The sequence below is a fragment of the Felis catus genome, chromosome A3, assembly GCF_018350175.1.
Source record: "Felis catus isolate Fca126 chromosome A3, F.catus_Fca126_mat1.0, whole genome shotgun sequence".
Taxonomy (NCBI): Eukaryota; Metazoa; Chordata; class Mammalia; order Carnivora; family Felidae; genus Felis; species Felis catus.
This window is the reverse complement of record NC_058370.1, coordinates 28,582,525-28,605,086: the sequence shown is the minus strand read 5'-3', so window position 1 is coordinate 28,605,086 and position 22,562 is coordinate 28,582,525. Positions and strand designations below refer to the sequence as shown.

At 42.6% G+C, this 22,562-nt stretch overlaps 1 protein-coding gene and 1 long non-coding RNA gene across 5 annotated transcripts in view; one reads left to right on the top strand and one right to left on the bottom strand.

Annotated features, from left to right (window-relative positions):
* Positions 1–4,092, bottom strand: part of LOC123384342 — a 32,943-nt gene extending 28,851 nt beyond the window's left edge. The window contains exons 1-2 of the long non-coding RNA XR_006595291.1: positions 1,921–4,092; positions 30–149 (exon numbers count right to left, since the gene is read on the bottom strand). This is a non-coding gene — a long non-coding RNA (uncharacterized LOC123384342). The remainder of the gene's footprint in view (positions 1–29; positions 150–1,920) is intronic.
* Positions 4,093–4,267: 175 nt separating this feature from the next.
* Positions 4,268–22,562, top strand: part of LOC101086051 (signal-regulatory protein beta-1) — a 48,038-nt gene continuing 29,743 nt past the window's right edge. Inside the window, exons 1-5 of one of the 4 annotated variants that reach the window (XM_045053798.1) lie at positions 4,852–5,236; positions 5,629–5,766; positions 9,830–10,177; positions 12,102–12,452; positions 12,847–13,140. In XM_045053798.1, the coding sequence (XP_044909733.1) occupies positions 5,694–5,766; positions 9,830–10,177; positions 12,102–12,452; positions 12,847–12,932 (858 nt within the window). In that variant the 5' untranslated portion in view covers positions 4,852–5,236; positions 5,629–5,693 and the 3' untranslated portion in view covers positions 12,933–13,140. Of the gene's footprint in view, positions 5,237–5,608; positions 5,767–9,829; positions 10,178–12,101; positions 12,453–12,846; positions 13,141–22,562 lie in introns of those variants that run through there. The other 3 variants (XM_045053799.1, XM_045053797.1, XM_045053796.1) reach the window with 3 other exon arrangements.

Below are 22,562 nucleotides of genomic sequence, written 5' to 3'. Positions count from 1 at the left end.
CCCAGATGCCTGCTTCCCCAGAGACCCACCTGCCCACAGTTCCTGCTGCTCCTCTCCCAGTCCTTGCTGCCCCCAGAGCTGGTCTTCATACCTGGGCATGAGCAGGGTCCATGGGAACGTGCTCTGGAAACTGACACAGGGGTATCTTCCTAGAATGTGAGACACAAGTCACGTGTACGTGTACCAGGCTATCTCTCATCCATTTCCTGGGGACCGTGGCCATTAAGTACACACTCAAGGCCGTGCTCTCATGGGCCATTCCTGCCAACCCCCAGACTCGCCAGCCTCGGTGAGGTTCTCCAATGCCTCCTGAATGCAAACGAATCCCATCCTGGGTGGAAGAAGAGAAATGATTCTCCTTCCACTTTGCCTACATGCCCTTCTACCCAAAGTAGAGAGGTTTCCTTCCTCTCCCTGTGACGGGGACACCAGCTCCCCATTCAGCTTCATCTTTCCTGATCCCCCCGCTCGTGTATAGGTGCTGGCAGTCCAGAAACCTGGACCCTTCCCTGGTTTCCTTCTTTATACCCCGTGTTCAATTCTGCCTTCATAATGCTATGTCCAGTGGTGACATGGTAAATGTTCAACAATCCATGCTCAGAAAGAAAAAGAAGCCCAATTTGTAGTGCTTGTCCACTTCAGTGGTGTCTACACTCCCAACGTGGCCAATTTCAAGCTGCCAACAGTGGAACAACTAGCTTGCAAAATTCCTGGAAAGCTCTCAGGAGCGAGGGCAAGCCTCCTCCCGCCCACCAGGGAGCTCCACCCAGCACCTGCACACTGCTCGCTCCCGGGCTGCCCCCTGGTCCCGGCCACCAGCATCCCTTCCTGGACCATTGCCACATGCCTAACAGACTCTCCGGGTTCCGCTACAGTGATCCTATGGAAATGGAGGTCAAATTGTCTCCCTTCTGTGCACGGCTCAGTCTCTCCCCCTTTCAAGCTCTGCTGATATGTCCCTTTACGAGAAGCACCTTCCAAAAGCCACCCCATGTAAAATGCCAATTCCACTCTCACTCTGTGTTTTCACAGCTCATACCCAAACTGAGCTGTTTCCCTAGAACTTACGATCAGCTGACACGATAAACAAGGCAGTGCTCGCTCTGCACGGTGATGCAGGACCCAAGCAATGACGGCGCAGCTGAAACCACGTGAAGGGATCTCAATAATCACTGGGAAGCAAAACAATTTTCTGTGTCCTTGAAAAACTTTTTTCAACACATCGGAAGCCCACCAACTGTCAGTTAGGAATGTATCGGGACATAAAAAAACAGTGAAACTATTATTCACCTGGTATACGGGCTTTTGAAATATTAGAAACGTTGAAAAGGGAAGAGTTTTATTTGTTTGCAAAGACTTATCAAGAGTAGTTTGCAGAGGGCTTGCCTTCCTCTGACGGCACAGTTTCCCATCTAGAGCAAGCGTCTGGGTTATCTCCCTCCTTTCTCACTTGGGATCAGCTTCCAACACTCCACCCTTAGCACTTCCGATGCTGTGAAATCTTTACAACATTAATGTGAATATTTGCTGGCATCACTTCATCCGGGGCATTGTCACCCTACCTTCCTCCCCCACTTTCCTCAGCGACGTGGTAAGTTTATCCTCACTCTCCTCCTCTGGCTGCATATCTGGATGCTTGGGAACAGTATCCCGGGCCGCATTCCCATGAGGGTCTCTGTGCCTTCATGAACCACTCCCATTGAGTTTGACCTTTACCTCCAACCCTCTCGTTTCTCCACTGCAGTCTGCCTTGGGCCCATTCCCTTTTTGCCATCACTCACTTTTGCACAATGTCACCCAGGTTCATCGCCGGGAGACCAGGAGACAACATGACCACCTGCTCTGCTGCTGTGGTAAACCGAGTGACAGAGTCACAGTGATCAACCCCTATGGGCTTTGAAAGACGTGATGCTGACTTACCGTAATGTGCATCTGTTAGTTACGTAGGGACCTGTGGCTAAAGAAGACCCGGCAGGAACGTTTATACTTCATGCAATTGTTCGTGGTAAATTCCCTGGGGTAAATAAAACTGGAAGCGTGTGTCGAAGGACTGGCTGACATTTGTGCACATCGACACCATACGAAGCGAGAACCGCCTCCGTGTGTTCGTCTCTTCCGCAAGGAGGACGTCGACTCTGACCGAGAAGGGCCTCTGTGTCCTCAGTTCCCAGAACAACGACCGCCACGTCTTAAGCCATCACATTACAAAATAAATAAACCAGTGACTACTTCACGGAGGACCTCACTTTCTACTAGAGGTCAGATTTTAAAATGAAATTGTGCTTTATTGAATCAGCTGGTGCACGTATCCAAAACCATTCTGTTAAACGCTGCTCTGTCTTCTTTGTGTTTTAATATTATATCATAACATCCTCCAGGAGGCAAGCGAGCGGATTTTCAGGAAACAAAACAGTAAAGCACAGGAACCAACCGGAAGAGCCCCCAGGGGCCAAAGCTGCAAGAGTCTGAGCGAAAAATAAGTAAAGTGGTGCCTGGTTCCGGTGTGGCCTGAATGTTGGTGTCCCCACAAAATTCGCGTGTTAGAATCCCTCTGGTCCACGTGATGGTGTTAGAAGGGGCGGGGGGGCCTCTTGAGAGTGAGTAGGTCATGAGTGTTCCACCCTCATGAATGGGATCAGCCTTATAAAAGAGCCCCCCCCCCCCGCCCCGCCCCAGAGCTCCTGAGACCCTTCTTCCCTGTGAGGCCACAATGAGAAATTCTATAGCGGTCCCTCTCCCAACCGTGCTGGCCCCTGATCTCAGACTCCAGCCTCCACAAGCGTGAGCGAGATGTTTCTTTTGTTCAGCAGCCACCCAGGCTGGGATGTTTTGCTATAGCTGCCTCAATAGACTACGACTGATAAGGCCAATGTAAAATAAATATCAGTGAGTCCATATTGCTATAAACAAATAACCGAACACATTAATAAATGGAGGGAAAGAAAACATGTCCTGGGCAGAAAAGTCCCAGATAATTTACGAAGATACTTCACTCTAGGGTGAGAAAGCCTAACTCCCCATTCCTGAAGTGTGGGCTGCTTGTGGTGACTCCCTTCCAAAGAGGACAGAATGGAAGGAGGAAAAAGGAGTAACTACAGTGGAGACAGTTGACAAAGTTCCGTCAGGTGATCACGATCGCCCCAACAGTCATATACCATTGGTGACACTGTGCACCCTGGATGTAATGTGATGAAAATGGCATTTTTCCTCTGTGACCTTCCTCCCCAAACCCATCACCCCCGGCTGATTATGAGAAAAGTATCGGACAAACGGCAAAGAGGGGCATTCCACAACATACCCGAGCGGCGCTCCTAAAAACTGTCAGACCATCATGAACAAGCAAAGTCTAAGAGGCTGTCCCAGCTAAGAGGAGCCTAAAAAGACATGACAAGACAGTGTAATGTGGGATGCTGCATGGATACATGGTTAAAAACCAAGGAAATCTCCTCTGGACTGAATGTCTGTGTGTCTCCAAAGTTCACGTGTTGACATTTAATCCCCAGTGCGATTGGATACGGAGGTGGGTCTTTGAAAAGTTAATTAGGTCCTGAGTGTAGAGTCCTCATGAATGAGATCAGTGCCCTTATGAAAAATACCAGATGGACAGCTCCCCGGGTGCACCGTGTGAGAATACAAGCAGTGGGCACTCTACAAATGGAAAGAGTGTTCTACAAACGGAAAGAGTGTTCTAATCACAGCATAATATCCTAGCACCCTGATCTCAACTTCCAGCCTCCAGAATTGTGAGAAATAATTTCCTGTTATTCAAGGCATCCAGTTTATGGCGTTTTCTTACAGCGGCCCAAGCTAAGGCAAAATCTAAATAAACTATGGACTTTCTTTAATAATAACGTACCAATATTGGTTCATTAATTTTAACGGATCCACCACACGACTGTGAGAAGTGAATAAGGGGGAAACGGTGGGCAGCTGTGCCTGGAAACGCTGTATGATTGTCACAAGTTTCTCCAAATTTCAAAACTGAAGTCCATTAAAAAAAAAATCCCAAGGGGCACCTGGGTGGCTCAGTCGGCTGGGCGTCCGACTTCGGCTCAGGTCACCATCTCATGGTGTGTGAGTTCGAGCCCCACCTGTGCTGACACCTCAGAGTCTAGAGCCTGCTTCAGATTCTGTGTCTCCCTCTCTCTCTGCATCTGGGCCCCCTTGCGCTCTGTCTCTGTCTCTGTCTCTCTCTCTTAAAAATAAATAAACATTTAAAAAAAAAATCTCAACATCTTGTCTTCAACTTGATCTCTGCCTCTTGCATGCCCTTGGGGGACACTGGAAAGATGTAAGGGGTGGGGAGATTTTTCATTCAGGCAAGAGATGATGATGGAGATGGAGAAATAGATTCAACAGGTATTTAGGAGGTAAAACAGGGCCTGTAGCAGGCAGACAAGAGTGGACAAGTGAGGGTGTAGAACATGGGTCCCTTTTTGGTTTGACCAAATGGGTACAGGATGTGCCACATACCGAACAGGATGGAAGGATGGAAGAGAACACCCGAGTTGAGACTATGAACTCAGTTTTGAATCCTTGAGCTCTACAAATGAAAATTTCAACGTCAAAGGATGTATAGGTTGAGCCACCAAGAAGTGGATTCAGGATTGGGAGCTTGACTGCATCTGGTTGCAAATCCACTGCTCTTGACCCTCAAGGCACTAAAAATCCGCATCTCTGAAGAGTTTAGAGTCTGCTGTAAAGTATGAAGTCCACCAGAGGTGAACAAAAGGGTAAGAGGCTGGAGACTGAAGGAAAGATCCCGTTAATCCCTCAGCAGGAACCGTGGATGGCCTCCCAGCATGGAATTCATCTTTCCAGAACAAGATGATGCAGAGGTGACATCACAAAGGGAGGGGGAGTTTTGTCATCTCGTACAGGACGTTCAGCCCGCTCTGCATTCTCCTCTTGTTCTAACACCTCTCTTGGCCTTAACATCCTGTTGATCCCGAAGAGGAGGTGGGGCTCCCAAGGAAGGAGTAGCAAAATAGCCCTAGCTGTCAGCATGTGACTACGGATTCCTGGACATTAAAGGGTCAACGGCGGAGCGTGGGCTGAGAGTCCCTGGAGACAACCTGTGTGCTTGGGTAGAGCGCAATCCAGTGGTGAGAGAGAAGGAAGCAAACGTGCTGGGTCCTCTCTCTTTCTGAGAGTGTTTCTTGTGTCCCTCCACTCCTTTCCTCCAGAACTGGCCCAAGACCCAACACAGACAGCAGGACAGCCCTCCGCTGCCCAGGTATGTGTCTAGGTGTGTCGCTTTCCCTCTTGCAGAGTATCGCCCCAGCCCATCTCTCCTGCGACTCCCTCCATCTTCTAAAGCACACATCTTCACAATCTCCAAAACTCTAACCTCTTTCCCACACTGTATCTCTGGGATCTCTAAACTGGCAGGTGGGCAGGTTGGCGAGAACCTCAGATGGGACGAGGCGCAGGAATGAGCACAAGCCTGTGGGTGTCAGGCCCTTAACTCTGGGAACCCCAAGCATTTCCAGCAGCAACTTCTCAGCTTACAGCCACCTTGTCTGTTCAGCTGATCATCTAAAAAGTGTTACAGTCCCATGGTCTTTCCTCTCATCACAATCCCCTTCCTCTGACATCACGGAAGCAGGGAGTGTCTTCTCTCCTCAGAGCACAGAGTCCCGGACCTCTCCAGGACAACACTCAAGACAGAGAAGGCTCCAGGGGCCACGACGATGCCTGTCCTTTCCTCCCTACACTGCCCAACTCTGCCATCCCTGCTGCCGACTCTGCTTCTGGGATTCACAGGTGAGTGGGGCCTCAGGTGTGTTTTGTGGGGGGCTCCCCTATGCCTGTTTACTGTGTTCTCCTCACCTATTACCCTAGAATTTCTTGGGGGAGGGTTTTTCTGTCCCAGCCAGAATTTATAGAACTAGACTGGAATGGCTCCCAGCTCACAACATCTCCCAGTGGTCATGTCTGTTCCACACCCTTTTGTTCAGGTAATGGATACACCCCCCAACGGTCACAGGGCTCAGCACAGCATACCTGAGAGTTCTCATCCCTTAGCCCCTAGGATCAGAGAACCTGAGTTTTACACTTATCACCCCTACACAGATGCTACCTCTCAATGGAAAAAAAAAGTGTTGGAAAACATGAAATTATAAAGCAAGGAAAGAAAGCACGGTGCTTCCATCCAAAGATAATCACCTTTAAAAATTTGCAGAGGTGTGCGTGCTCATGGAATTTAGCCAGAAGTGGTCACTAGAGGTCTGTCTGGGTCACTGATGGAAGGTGAACGTTGCAGCGTCAACAACAGGACTGGGCAGGTCTCCTCTGCTTGCTGAAAAAGCCAAGCAAGCATGTGGAGTCTCTTCCCCAAGGCCATTGGTTCATCTTAGCAGAGGTTTCAGTCCCAGTGCCAGAGCACATGGCTTTAGGGGTTCACATCAGATGAAAGAGGAAGCCAAAACCATTATCTGAGTCTAAGGAAGAGGAAGAAAGCTTGGATAGGAAAGAGTAACGTATATGAGACACCCGGGCCCACTGGAGTATGTCAGCAAACATCTCAAGAGAAATTAACACCAATTTTGTACAACGTCTTCCAGAAAAAAGAGGAGGAGGAAACACTTCCCTACTCATTTGATGAGGTTATTATTATCTTGATAGCAAAACCAGATAGACTTTACATAAAATAGAAAACTACAGACCAATATCCCTCACGAATCTAAAGGCAAGAATCCTCAACAAAGTGTCGGCATATAGAATTTCACAACGTGCAAAGTTATATGCCATGCGTAAGTAGGATTTATTCGAGGCATGCAAAGCTGTTTCAACTTTTGAAAATCAGTCATTGTAATCCATCAGATCAAAGGGTTAAGGGAGAAAAACTGCATAATGGTATCACTTGATGCAGAAGAAGCATTTGACAAATCCAAAATCCGTTCACGATGAAACCTCTCGGCAAACCATAAATAGCAGGGAACTTCCTCTATGTGATAAAGAACATCTATAAAAAGTCTCACAGTTATCATTATACTTAATGGTGAAGGACACTGTATGTATTTCCTAAGACAAGGACTGAGGCAAGGGTGTCCATTCTCACAACTCTTGTTCAAAATAGTACTGGAAGCTGTAGCAGAAAGAGGGACAGGAAGAAAGGAAGGGAAGAGAAGGAAGGGAAAGGAAAAGAGTGTAAATTGAAAAGAAAAGAATAAAACCTCCTTGTTTACAGATGACATGATTGTCTACATAGAAAATCCCAAAAGGATCTCCTAAAAAAATAATAAATAAGGGGCGCCTGGGTGGCGCAGTCGGTTAAGCGTCCGACTTCAGCCAGGTCACGATCTCGCGGTCCGTGAGTTCGAGCCCCGCGTCGGGCTCTGGGCTGATGGCTCGGAGCCTGGAGCCTGTTTCCGATTCTGTGTCTCCCTCTCTCTCTGCCCCTCCCCCGTTCATGCTCTGTCTCTCTCTGTCCCAAAAATAAATAAACGTTGAAAAAAAAATTAAAAAAATAATAAATAAAACAACAAAAAACTCAGGATAATAAGCAAGTTCAACAAGGAAACGAGATCAACGCACAAAAATCAGTGTATTTCCATTGACTAAAAACACACGTGACCATTTATATTAGCACCCAAAAAAAGAGAAATACTTAGGTATAAATCTCATATAATATATACAAGATCTAGGGGCGTCTGGGTGGCTCAGTCGGTTGGGAGTCTGACTTCGGCTCAGGTCATGATCTCGCGGTTCGTGAGTTCAAGCCACGCATTGGGCTCTGTGCTGACAGCTCAGAGCCTGGAGCCTGCTTCAGACTCTGTGTCTCCCTCTCTCTCTGCCCCTCCCCCGCTCATGCTCTCTCTCTCCTTCAAAAATAAACACTAAAAAGGGGCACCTGGGTGGCGCAGTCGGTTAAGCGTCCGACTTCAGCCAGGTCACGATCTCGCGGTCCGGGAGTTCGAGCCCCACGTCAGGCTCTGGGCTGATGGCTCAGAGCCTGGAGCCTGTTTCCGATTCTGTGTCTCCCTCTCTCTCTGCCCCTCCCTCGTTCATGCTCTGTCTCTCTCTGTCGCAAAAAAATAAATAAACGTTGAAAAAAAATTTTTTTTAAATAAACACTAAAAAAATTAATATATATATATATATATATATATATATATATATATATATACACACACAAGATCTATATAAAGAAAGCTAGAGAACTGAACAAAGCAATCAAGAAAAAATAGAGATACATTCCATGTTCATGGATAGGAAGACTCAATATTGCCAAGATGTCAGTTCTTCCCAATTTGATCTATGGATAAATACAATTCCAATCAAAATACCAGCAAAGTACAGATATTGACAAACTGACTCTGAAGTGCATATGGAGAGGTTAAAGATCCAGAATAGCCAACTCAATGTTGGAGAAGAACAAGTCAGAGGACTGACACCATTCGACTACAAGACGTACTAGAAAGTTCCAGTAATAGAAACACTGGCATTGGTGAGAGAATAGACACACAAATCAATGCAATAGAATAGGAAGTCCAGAAATAGACTCACATAAATACAGTCAACTGATCTGTTGGAAAGGAGCAAAGATAATCTTTTCAACAAATGTTGCTATAACAATTGGAGATCTGCACATCCACGTGCAAAAAAAAAACAAAAAATTCTAGACACAGACCTAACAGGCTTCATAAAAATAATGTAAAACACAAAACTATAAAATTCCTAGAAGATATCCTAGAAGAAAATCTAGATATCTTTGATATGGAAATGACTTTCATTCATAAACAGAGTTCGTATTTTAAAGCAGTTTTAAGTTCACACCAAAATGGAGGAGAAGGGGCAGAGATTTCCCTTACTATTCCCTGCCCCCACACATCACAGCCTCCCCCATTATCAATATCCTCCACCAGAGTGGTGCGTATATTACAAACAATGAACCTACACTGATGTCATTAACACCCAAAGACCATAGCACACGTTATGGTTCACTCTTAGTATTGTATAGTCTATGGGTTTGGACAAATGTACAGTGAGATCCGCCTTTGTAGTATTTTACAGAATAGTTTCACTACCCTAAAAACCCTCTGTGCTCTTCCTATTTACCTCTTTCCACCCTAACCCCTGACAATCACTGATGTATTTACAGTTTCTATAGTTTGGCCTTTTCCAGAATGTCATACAGATGGAATCGTGTAGTATGCAGGCTTTTCCTGCATTAATGATAAGCTTTTAAGGTCCTTTCACATCTTTTCAGGGCTTGCTTGAAAGCTCATTTCTTTTTATAGCACTGGATGATATTCCACTGTCTGGATGTACCACAATTTCCTTATCCATTCAACTACTGAAGGTCATCCTAGTTGCTTTCAAGCTTGGCCATTATAAATAAAGCTGCTATAAACTATGAGGTGGAATCTGTTCCCGGCCTCACTCCTAACCTCTGGTAGCCTCAGATGGTCCTCAGAGGGTACACGGCATTCTCCCTGTGACTTCACACCCTCTTCCCTCTGGGCATGACAGATAAGCTAAGCTGCGCTTCAACTCCTGGATCACATGAGCTATGAAACCGTATGTATGTTCTTAAATCGCTAAGTCTGGGTCATTTGCTTTTCAGCAAGTTCCCTTGTTTATTAGAGCCTACTATGCTCCAGCGCATCCTCATATCGTGATGCAGAAAAGAAGGTACCCGCCCCCTTTCTGTGCATTGGTCCCCTTCCCCTCATCCCATATGGCAACCCAATTTGTAATTGTCACACTTTGGTGCCAGCTGAAAGAGTATGTAATGGGACTCCACCTTGACCTAGAACCAGACACTCAGAACATCTTGGGCCAAGACAAAGAACACGAGAAATGATGCAAAGTTTCTTTCCAGGAACTGCAGGTGAAGAGTTCCAGGTGAACCAGCCTGAGAGTTCAGTGTCAGTCAGAGCTGGAGACATCTTAACACTGGCCTGCAACGTGTCTGCTCACTCCCCAGCAGGGCCTGTCTTGTGGTTCAGGAAGAATGGGCCAGAACAACAATTAATCTACAGTTTCAATGGCAGCCACTTCCCCCGAGTAAACCAAGTGGAAAACACAGAGGTCAATCAAACAGACTATTCCATCCGCATCAGTGATGTGTCACCCAAAGACACGGGCACCTATTACTGTGTGAAGTTAACAATAGGGCATCCTGACATGGTGTACGTATCTGGTTCAGGCACCTACGTGTCTGTGAATGGTGAGTACAGGTCTGACGATTTCCATCCCCTTGGTGTGTAAAACTAAATTCTCCAAAATCTGAAACATGTACCAAATCATCACAACACACTGGATACTGTGTCCCTTCATCCACAAACAACCCTGCAGGCCGGGATTCTATACATGGCTCTTCTGTCAGTCTGGGACCCTGAGCCCACTATTGAATCAAGCCTTGTTACAGACCAGGTCCTTCTCTGATGACCCAACCACTAAAACCTGAACACAGAGATATTCCAAAATAAAAAGATGTTCAGTAGGTAAAATGCAACTACATGTGTGTACCTCACCGTCCAAAAACTTGGTAAAATGGGCCTAGAAGTCTGAGTGCCCTTTCTGAGGTTTAGGGACAAACTTGAGCTCAAGAATATGCATTGTGTCTCTTGTGGCCTATATCCTGACTCTAAGCATCAGTCCCAGACAGTTGCAGCCACATATTAGCTTCCGGATTTGGATGGAATCTCAACCCAGTTGAAGTTTGCCCCCAAGCCTAATATCTCCTGAGCCAAAACAAAGGTTCTGCCACAGCCAGGCAGAACCTCTACAAGCCTGCACAATTCCACTTGCCCATTTCTAACTGGAATGTCACTGGGGCCTGGTGGAAGGTTCCTGAGCAACCACCACAATGCAGTCAGGGACTTCATTCCCCACACAGGAAGTCCATGAGTGAGTGTGGTCTCCTACTATGGCTTCTGGGGAACCTAGGGACCAATCGGAGTGTCCTTGTGTGTCACCCACTCCCAGGTCTTGTTTGGAAAAGCTGTCCTGGAGGGGTTGACTCACTCTCCTCACACTTGATCCTTCCCTGGTCTGCCCTGGGCTACCCTCAGCTCTGCTGTTCTCTGATTCTCTAAGGACAAGCAGTGTTTCCTGCTTCTTCCTACTCTCTGAGTTAATTCCATTAAAGACAGTGAGATTAAGGTATCCATCTGTGCTGCTAGGAAAACCAGTCTTCCCCAGTCATGTTCTCCTCAAGTCCACCCACGTTCTAGGCCATCCAACTGGCCATGGAACATTTACACATTTCCCTCAAGCTAGAACATGTGAGTGTAGGCAGCCTACCTGCCATTCTTTCCCAGCCTCCCCAGCCAGGAGTTCCCTCGTCTCTCTAACCTGCACCTCACCCCATCAGTGACGTTGATGGTTTGCCAACCTGAAAGGAGAGATAGTACCAGGACCTGACACAGCGCGTGGTAGGGATGTTGGTGGCAGTGGGTGTCGGGGGTCAGTCGTGGACCCTTCAAAATTGACAAGGTCCCTTGAGGCTCTACTCTCTTTTGTTGGGAAGAGGAAACTGTCTCTCTTTTCTATCTTGAGAGAGAAGCAGAGGAACCACACCCTGCCTGCATGCACATATAGTAATCCTAAATGCCCCCCCCCCCAGTTCTTTAGGTTTACTCTCTCTCGACTTCCCCTTTCTCCATACCCGTCAGCACTAATATCTCCACAAATTCCGTGGCTGCTCACCCTTCAGAAAAGAGATGAAGGTCAATCCCAAACTCACTGTAAGTATGAGGTGGGCAGAGAGTACTTGGACCCATCTCCAAATGTACTGAGTGATCTTTGGCATTTAGATGGGGGAGGGACTAGTCTCTCTCCATGAACACTACCAATTCATAATCCCAGAACCTCTTCCTCCCTGTCTTCTTACCTTGGTTAGGGGCTGAGACGTGGAACTGGGGAGGTGATACAGCTGATCCCCTGTACTGACCCCCCCTCAGTCGGTGAGGTCAGGAGCTTCCACCACTTGCAGAGGCCCCTCTAAACTCAGCGTGTGCGTGCTCCCATGTGGCATTAAAAGAACTAATTAATGAATGAGGTCCGACCATGATCTGGATCCAAGTTCTCTCCCATCCTCTCCAGGTCAGAGCATGGGAAGTAAGAAATGATTTTGAGTTTCTTTGCAGGAGCCTCCCATGAGCTATTCCAGGTGCAACAAGCTGAGATGACACAGACTGTATCGACCGGAGACACAGTCACCTTGAGTTGCAGGGTACCAGATTCCTTCCCCAAAGGACCTGTCTTATGGTTCAAGGGAACTGGGCCACACCGGGAATTAATCTACAATTTCAAAGGAGGCATCTTTCCCAGAGTAAAAGAAATTGGACGCACCACCAAAGCTGGCAACACAGACTTTTCCATCCACATCAGTGAAATCTCTCTTGCAGACGCCGGCACCTACTACTGCGTGAAGTTCAAGGAGGGGCAACCCGACCTGGAGTTCCAGTCAGGTCCGGGCACTGAGGTGTTTGTGACTAGTAAGTTTGTCTCTTCCTTCCCCTGTTATGGGCTGCTATCTCAGTTAATCGAGTCCTCTACTCATCGAACAACTAGATTATGCTAAATATTCTTGAAGGTGCAATATACATTCTTCCGTCATTCTCTCGGCAACTTGCGAATTAAGTGTTTTACAGGAGAAGAAACGGATTCAGAAAGGTCAATTGAGTGATGAAGGACATTTTGGTTGACATCCCAATATTCAACCCACCCCCAATAGCCTAGACTAAACCAGTTAAGGGTAATTTCATGACTCCCTACCAGTGATTAACTCAAATATGAGACCGTCTTAAGCCAGTTTGTGTCCCTAAGAGAAAAGAACAGACTTGCAGAGAAATCTGGGAAACTAATGCAATTCTCTCTCCTGTTGGCTAGGAACAAGCAGTCATATTGCCCCAGGTGCTCCTGAGAGACATCTTATGGCCATGAGGGGAACCAAGTTGAGGAAAAATCTGCTCTAGAGAAGCGCAAAGATATAAAGAATGTGGGTTGACGACATTGCACCGCCATATTGTTCCTGGTTCCAACCCCACTTCTGGACCTCCGGTTATGGGAGAGAAAACATCTCCTTGTTAAGCCAGTTTGCTGAAAGTTAGCACTGTCCTAAGGGATGCCAGGTGATAAAGTTCCCATGTCCACGGAGCACTAAAGTACGATTTCAAATCATGGTTTTTTTCTGTTCCTAAAGCCTTACTTTTTAATTTTATTTTTCTATTTTGTGATACTCTCTGAGCTCTGAGTAATACCCAGCCTGAGAAATGATTATATTGGTGATACTACAATACTACTATTTTGGGGGCATCTACTATATATCAAGGATCTACCTTTCCCATACTACTGTCTTCACCTACATAGCAACTTGAGTAGAAGAGGGATTGTCCTTTTTGGACTCATGTGAAAACTGGGGCTCCAGAGGAATCAGGGGTACAGAGAGTAGGAGAAAGAGGTGAGGTTGGTCTGGGCTCTCTCTCTTCACTTTACCTATTAGTGAAGAGCCTTTCCTTACAAGAAATAAGAACCCAAAATATTGGTTTAAAGTGATCCAGTAGCTGAGAAGGATTCTAGGTTCCTCCCGGCATCCAAGGCAGAGCTTTAGGACTAAGGACTCAGGGCCACCAAGAATCTTATTCTTTTAAATTCTCTCATCTCTATTCATCTCTGCCTGGCTTTGTCTCTCCTGATGCACACAGGCCTTATCTGTATAATGGAAGGGATAAGGGATAAATGTTGACATTCATTACGTCATCTCAGCGGCCAGGATGGGAAGAGAGCTTCTTCTTCCCAGCTTCCACAAATGAATCCCAGAGAATCATTTGAAATTGCCTTTCCTGTGCCTTCCACTTACCCATTATTACAAAGGAAAGAAGGTGCTAGGTAGGGAATCCATCAACCCAATGAAATGAATGTCCAACAGACGACATGTGTCCCCACCAAGGTCCAAACCCTTCATGTAACATATTAAGAAGTTGAGACCCAGAGACTGGGCTTGCCTAAAGTCACAACGGTTAACAGAACTCTGATCTCTTACTCCCATAATCCTTGGGTTTATGACTTTATCTTCTTCCTAATAAGAAGACTCAAGTTAGAGTGGGGGTGTGGATGTGCATAAAGATAATTTACCGAAAAAATACTGTGAATGAGTTCAATCTCCCTGTTAAAAGCCAAAGAGTCAGAAATGTATTAATTTACACCATTTCTACATAATAAATAAAAAGCATATATACATACAGTTTTGAAATACTGAGCTGAGTATAAGTTTGCTGTAGTTGTTATAACTAATTGTCACAAACTTCAGGGTTTAAAACAGAAATAGTCCTATGTGAGTGGTATGACAGTGTGAGGAGCTCTGTGCCTCTACTCCCAGAAAAAAAATTTTGGTGAAAAGAAATTGTTGTTAATCATTTAAAGTAGTGACATCAGCAAGATGAGCAGACTAGGAAGTCCCCAAGCCTTCCTCTCCCATGGAGACAACCAAACAACAACCATCTATGCTGAGAAGCAGCAGCCCCCAGACCAATGGAAAACCAGGAAGGGATTCCAGTGAAAGCTGTAGTAAAGTTTGCGATGTTTTGTATACTCATACCCCACCCCCAACCTGGTATAGGGCACAGTTAAGGAGGAAACCTCCCATACATGTTTCACCCTCAGGATGGAAACAGAACAGATCATACATCAAACACTCTGGATTGTCTGGGGGCTGCCTGAGGGGATGGTTTCTGTCTCATCTGATTCAGTGCACTAAAAGGAACAGCAGTGCAGGTTAGAAGTGCTGAAAACAGAGACCATCAAAATGGCTTATTAGAGCTACACACGTTATGCAGCTCCACAAGAAGACACCAGGGAGAATAAGAGACTGTGATTTCTCGAGAAGAAAAGGCAAGCTGCTTAGAGAATTTGAGGCAGCTAAAAAACCATACACAAGCCCAGAGAAGTTACATCCCCAGAAAACATTTGAAAGGTCCCAGAACTTCTTGCCAGGCTGACTGAGGAAGTAAGCCAGTCCATAAAACGGTGGTTATCTTAGTCCATTCAGGCTGCTATAACAAAATACTAGACTGGGTAGCGTATAAATAATAGAAATTTATTCCCTACAGTTCTGGAGGCTGGAAATTCAAGATTATGGCACTAGCATGGTCAGGTGAGGCTCATTGTGGCTTAACATGGTAAAAGGGGCTAGGGACCTCTGTGGGGTCTCTTTTATAAGGCACTAATCTCATTCATAAAGCATCCACTCTCATGACCTAAGCACCTCCTGAAAGCTCCACCTACTAATACCATCACCTTTGGGGAGTAGAATTTCAACATATGAATTTGGGGGAGGATGCAAACATGGTTTTTTCAAATGCCCAAATCCCAAAAAAAAGAGCAAAAAAAAAAAACACAAAAAGAACCAGGAAAACATGGCCCAATGAAATGAAAAACATAAAACTCCAGAAGCCAACCCCCTTAAGAAACTCAGATGGCTGGACTTCCTGCCAAATAACTCAAAACAACTATGTTAAAGCTACTCAATATACTAAAAGAGAACATGGATAACCAATGAAATGAAATCAAGAAAACAACATATGAAAAAAAGAAAACAACATATGAACAAAATGAGAATATCAACAACAACAACAACAAAAACTGTAATAAAGAACCTAACAAATTCTGGACCTCAAAAATACAATAGTGAATTGAATATTTACCAGAGGGGTTAAACAGCAGACTTGATGAAGTAGGAGAAAGAACCAGAGAACCTTAACACAATTCACTTGAAATCACTGAGTCACAGAAGACAAAAGAGTTAAGAAAGTGAAGACAACCTAAAACATTTATGTTACCATCAAACAGACCAATATACACATTATAGGAATCCCGAGAGAGAGAAAGAAGCAGACAATTTATTTGGGGGAAAGTGGCCCCAAAACTTTCCAAATCTGAAGAAATAAATTGACATATAAATTCAAATAACTCCAACCAGGATAAATCCAAAAATACCCACAAGGAGAAACATTATAATCAAACAATTGAAAGTCAAAGACAAAGGGAGTAACTTGAAAGCATCAAGAGAAAAGCAGCTCATTACATAAAAAGGAGCTTCTGTAAGATCATTAGTGAATTTCTTGGATGAATCCATGCAGCCCAGAAGGCAATGGAATGATATATTCAGATTGCTGAAAGAACAAATCTGTCAACCAAGAATACTATATCTAACAAAACTGTCCCTCAAAAATGAAAGTGATATTAAGACTTCCCCAATTAAACAAATATAGAAAGCGTTCATTACCTCTAGAGCTTCCCTATTAGAATGCTAAAGGGAACCCTTCAAGTCTAAGTAAAAAGATAATGGACAGCAGGGGCGCCTGGGTGGATCAGTCGGTTGAGCGTCCGACTTTGGCTCCGTTCATGATCTCATGGTTCATGAATTTGAGCCCCGCGTCGGGCTCTGTGCTGACAGCTCAGAGCCTGGAGCCTGCTTCAGATTCTGTCTCTCCTTCTCTCTCTCTGCCTTTCCCCCACTCATTCTGTCTCTCTGTCTCTCAAAAATAAATAAACATTTAAAATTTTTTTTTAAAAAAGAAAGGATACTGGACAGCAAAATGAAGCTATACAAAACTATTAAGTTCTCCAGTAAAAGGAAAATACATGTACAAACACAGTAATCTGTATTATTGTAATTTTGGTGCATAAGTTCACTCTTAATTCTTGTACAGAATTTAAGTGAGAAAAACAAAAAGCTATAAATCTATATTGAGTATACAATATATAAACATGTAATTTGTGATATCAGTAACAAAGTTGGGGTGGTGGAGATGTAAGTGGTGGCATTTCTGTATGCAATTGAAGTTAAATTGCCATCAGTTTAAAATAGATTGTTGTAGGGGTGCCTGGGTGACTCAATCGGTTAAGCATCTGACTTCAGTTCAGGTCATGATCTCGCAGTTCATGAGTTCGAGCCCTGTGTTGGGCTCTGCTGACAGCTCAGAGCCTGGAGCCCGTTTCGGATTCTGTGTGTCTCCTTCTCTCTGCTCCTCCTCATCCCACTCTCTCTCTCCTCTCTGTCTCTGTCTCTGTCTCTATCTCTCTCTCTCTCTCTCTCTCTCTGTCTCTCTCTCAAAAATAAATAAACATTAAAAAAATAAAATAAAATAAAATAAAATAGATTGTTATAACTTTAAGGTATTTTTGCAATGGTAACCACAAAGAAAAGATCTATAAATACAGACAAAACAAAATGAAAAAGAAATCCAAGGATTCCACTGCAAAATCAATGAAAAACAAAAGAAGGCAGTAAGAGAGGAAAGAAAGGGCAAAAAAGGTACAAGGTATGCAGGAAACACTAAACAAAATGACTATAGTTAAGTCCTTCCCTATTAGTAATTACTTTGAATTTAAATGGACTAAACTCCCTAATAAAAAGACATAAATTGGCTAACTGATTTTTTGAAAATGTGGATCCAGCTATATGCTATCTATAAGAGACTCCCTTTACATCTAAGAACATACAGAGGCTGAAAATGAAAGAAGGGAAAAAGATGTTCCATTCAAATGATAACCAAAAGAGAGTATATGTGGCTATTCTGATACCAGATAAAATACACTTTAAATAAAAATCTGATACAACAAACAAAGAGGACATTACATAATCAAAGGGTTGACTCAACCAAAAGTATATAAAAATATTTATTCACTACACATCAGATCTCTAAATTTTGGTAGCGAATATTGACAGGATTGAAGGGAGAAATACACACAATAAGAGAAGGAGATTTCAAGACCCCACTTTCAATAATGGATGAACAATCGGAAGATTAATGAGGAAACAGAAGAGCAGAATAACACTACAGACCAACTAGACTTAACAGACATATACAGAACATTCCACCCAACAACAGCAGAATATACATTCTCCTCAAAGTACACACTGAACATTCTCCAAGACAGAACATATGTTAGGTCACAGAACAGTCTTAACAAATTTTAAAAGGTGGAAAGTATCTTTTCTGAGTACAATAGAATATAATTAGAAATCAACAGCAGAAGAAAAACAGGAAAAATTTAAAAATACACAGAAATTAAACAACACAATCTTAAACAACGAAGCGTCAAAAAAGAAATCACAAAGTTAATTAGAAAATATCTTCTGACAAATAAAAACACAACATACCAAAACTTAAGGGATTCAGTAAAAACAGTTCTAAGAGGGAGTTTATGGTGATAGATGCATACGTTAGAAAGAGGTTGGTAGGAATATAAACTGGCGAAGCCACGTTGGAAAACAATGTGGAGGTTCCTCAAAAAATTACAAATAGAATTACCTTAGAACCCAGCGATTGCATTCTTAGGTATTTATCCAAAGGATACAAAAATGCTAATTTGAAGAGGTACATGCACCCCAGTGTTTATACCAGTGTTACCAACAATAGCCAAATTATGGAAAGAGTCCAAATGCCCATCGACTGATGAATGGATAAAGAAAGATTTGGCATATACCAAATGGAATATTACTCGGCAATGAAAAAGAATGAAATCTTGCCATTTGCAACAACATGGATGGAAGTAGAGTGTATGATGCTAAGCAAAATAAGTCAGGCAGAGAAAGACAAATATCATAGTATTTCACTCATATGTGGAATTTAAGAAACACAACAGATGAACACAGGAGAAGCAAAGGAAAAATAAGCTAAAAACAGACAGGGAAACCAAACTTAAGAGACTCTTACATGCCAAGAACAAACTGATGGTTGTTGAAGAGGAGGTGGGTGGGAGGGTGGGTTAAATGGGTGATAGGCATTAAGGAGGGCAGTTGTTGGGATGAACGCTGGGTGTTATATGTAGGTGATGAATCACTGGGTTCTACTCCTGAAACCAATACTACACCGTATGTTAAGTAACTTGAATTTAAATAAAATTTTTAAAGAGGAACCAGAAAAAAAAAAGAAAAGAAGAAAGATCTCAAAGCAAAAGCCTAACTTTTCAACTCAAAAACTAAACACAAAGCAAGCAGGAGGAAGAAAATACAAAGATTAAAGCACAGGTAAACAAAATAGACAATTTTAAAAATTCAACGAAACTAAGAGCTGGTTTTTTTAAAAGACCAATTGACAAACCCTTCGCTAGATTAAAAAAAGAAGACTCAACTAAAATTAGAAATGAAAGAGGGGACAATACAATCGAAGCCACAGAAATAAGAAGGATTATAAGAGAATGCTATGAACAACTATACCTCAATAAATTGGATAACCTAGAATTAATAAAAACCTAGAATAAATTACTAGAAACGCACAACTTACCAATATTGAGTCATGAAGAAATAGAATATCTGAACAGACCAATAACCAGTAACGAGATTAAATCAGTTCTCATAAACTATCCAGCAAATAGCCCAGAACTAGATAATTTCACTCGAGAATTCTACCAAACATTTAAAGAAGATTTAACATAAATCCTCAAACTCTTTCAAAGAACTGAATAAGAAGAAACACTTCCAAACTTGTTTTATGAGGCCAGCATTACTCTGATACCAAAGCCAAAGATACTACAAGAAAACTACAGACTAGGGGAGCCTGGGTAGCTCAGTCATTTAAGGGCCCGGCTCCTGGTTTCAGCTCAGATCGTGATCTCACGGTTCCTGAGTTCGAGCCCCACAATGGACTCTGCACTGTCAGCCCACCTGGGATTCTCTCGCGTGTACTCTCCCTCATTCTCTGTCCCTCCCCTGCTTGCTCTCTCTCTCAAAAAAAAAAAAAAAAAAAAAAAAAATTTTAAAAAAGAAAAAAAAAAATTTAAGAAAACTACAGACCATATACATGGTAAATATTGATCAAAAAATCTTCAATAAAATACTATCAAACCAAATTTAAGATATATTAAAAGGATTATACCCCATGACCTACTGGGATTTATTCCCAGAATGCAGGGATGGTTCAATATATGAAAATCATCAATGTAATATACCACATTAACAGAATGAAGGCCACAAACACATAATCCTCTCAACTGAGATATAAAAAGCATTTGACAAAAGTCAATATCATTTTATCAGTAAAAAACAGGAATAGAAGAAAACTACCTCAATATAGTAAATAGCATATGTGGAAAGCTCACAGCTACCATCATACTAAATGGTGAAAGGCTAAAAGCTTTTCCTCTAAGATTAGGAACAGACATCACTCTATTCAACATGGTATTAGAAGTCCTAGTCAGCGGGGCGCCTGGGTGGCAGTTGGTTAAGCTTCCAACTTCAGCTCAGGTCATGATCTCGTGGTGCATGAGTTTGAGCCCCGAGTTGGGCTCTGTGCTGACAGCTTGGAGCCTGGAGCTGCTTCAGACTCTATGTCTCCCTCTCTCTCTCTCTGCCACTCCCCTGCTCACACTCTGTCTCTCTCTCTCAAAAATAAATAATAAAAATTTAAAAATTAAAAAAAAAGAAGAAGTCCTAGTCAGAGAAATTAGGCAAGAGAAGGAAATAAAAGTCATCCAAATTGGAAAGGAAGAAGTAAAAGTATCTCTATTCATAGTTGATTTTATATGTAGAAAACACTAAAGATTACGCGCGCGCGCGCACACACGCACACACACACACAAACTGTTATAACTAATAAAATAATTCAGAAAAGTTGCAGGATACAAAATCAGTTTGTTTCCATGGAATGAATAATTTAAAAGGAAATTTTTTTTAATTCCATTTACAATGGCATCAAAAAGAATAAAAAACTTAGGAATAAATCTAACCAAGATGGCGAAAGATGTGTATACGAAGAACTACAAATCAATGCTAAAAGAAATTAAAGAAGACACAAATAAATGGCATGACATCCTATGGTCATGGATTGTAATACTCGATATTGTTAATATGGCAGTAATACCCAAAGCAATCTAGAGATACAATGCAATCTCCATCAATATCCCAATGACAATTTCTTCTGAAATAGAAAAATCCATCCTAATAGTCATAGCAAATCTCAAGGAACCCCAAAATTTACTGCAAAGAAACAGTAATCAAACAATGCGGTACCAGCAAAAAGACAGACGTATGGACCAATAAAACAAAACAGAGAGCCAGAAATAAACCCTCATGTATTGGCTGAATGATCTTCAACAAGGATGCCAAAAGCACTCAACTGGGAAAGGACAATCTCTTCAAAAAACAGTGTTGGGTAAACTGGATATCCACCTGCAAAAGAATGATATTGAACCTTTATCTTACACCAACCGTACGTAAAATTTAACCAAAACAGGTTAACTAAGCTAAATGTAAGACCCAAAACTGCAAGACTCCTACAAGAAAACATGAGGGAAAATCTTCAAGATGTTGGATATGGAAGTAATTTCTTGGATGACACCAAAAGCAAAAATACACAAATAGACCTCCATCAAACTTAAACATTTTCTGTGCACCCAAGGACACAATGAACAGAATAAAAAGGCCACCTGTGGAATGGAAGAAAATATTTGTAAATCGTGTGTCTGATAAGGGTTAGTACCTAGAAAATATAAATAATTCCTACAAACCAATAGCAACAAAATAACCAATTAAAAAGTGGGCAAAGGAATTGAAAAGATGTTTCTCCAAAGATGATAAAGTGACTGGCCAACTATCCCATGAAAAAGATGCTCAACTTCACTAATGATCAGAGAAAAGCAAATCAACACCACAATGAGTTATCACTTCACATCTATTAGAATTTGTTACTATTAAAAATAATAATAATAACAAGTGTTGATGAGGATACGGAGAAACTGAAATCCTTGTGCATGTAGGTAGGACTGTATAATACTGCCAGGCTCTATGGACAAGACACTCGTCCATATGGTAGTATGGTATGGTATGATATGTTCCTTGGTAGGTATTTCCTTGAAAGATTAAAAACAGAACTACCATATGTTCCAGCGATCCCACTTTTGGGTATATATCCAAAAGAATTGAAATCCAGGTCTCAAAGAGATAGCTTCACATCCTGTTCATAGCAGCGCTATCTGCAATAGCCAAGAAATGGAAGCAACCCAAATACCCATCAATAGATGAATGATAAACAAAATGTGGCGTATACATACAATGGAATATTATTCAGCCCTAAAAAGGAAGGAAGTCCTACCACGTGCTAAAATGTTGGGTGAATGTTGAGAATATCATACTAAATGAAATAAGCCAGTCACAAAATGGCAAATTCTGTATGATTCCACTTATATGAGATATCTACCTACAATAGTAAAACTCATAGAAACAAAGTAGAAAGCTTACCATAGCCTGGAAGAACAGGGAGAAAGAGAGCTATTCTGCGGGTACAGAGTTTCCGTTTTGCAAGATGAGAGTTCTGAATATCTGTTGCATAATTGTGTGAATAACAACACTACCCTGTACACTTGAAACTGGTTAAGATGGTGAATTTTATGTTTTTTGCCACAATAAAAATAAAATAAAATATATTTTTTAAATGCAGAAGATTTTGCAAGCTAGTAGAATTGGTGATGGACTGACAATAAGTTGTCTGGGTTTTTCAAAGAACTCATTTATTTTACAAGTATTAACTTTTACAAAACTATGCATATATAGTAGAATATAGACATAAAAATTACGACCTAGGGGCACCTGGGTGGCTCAGTCA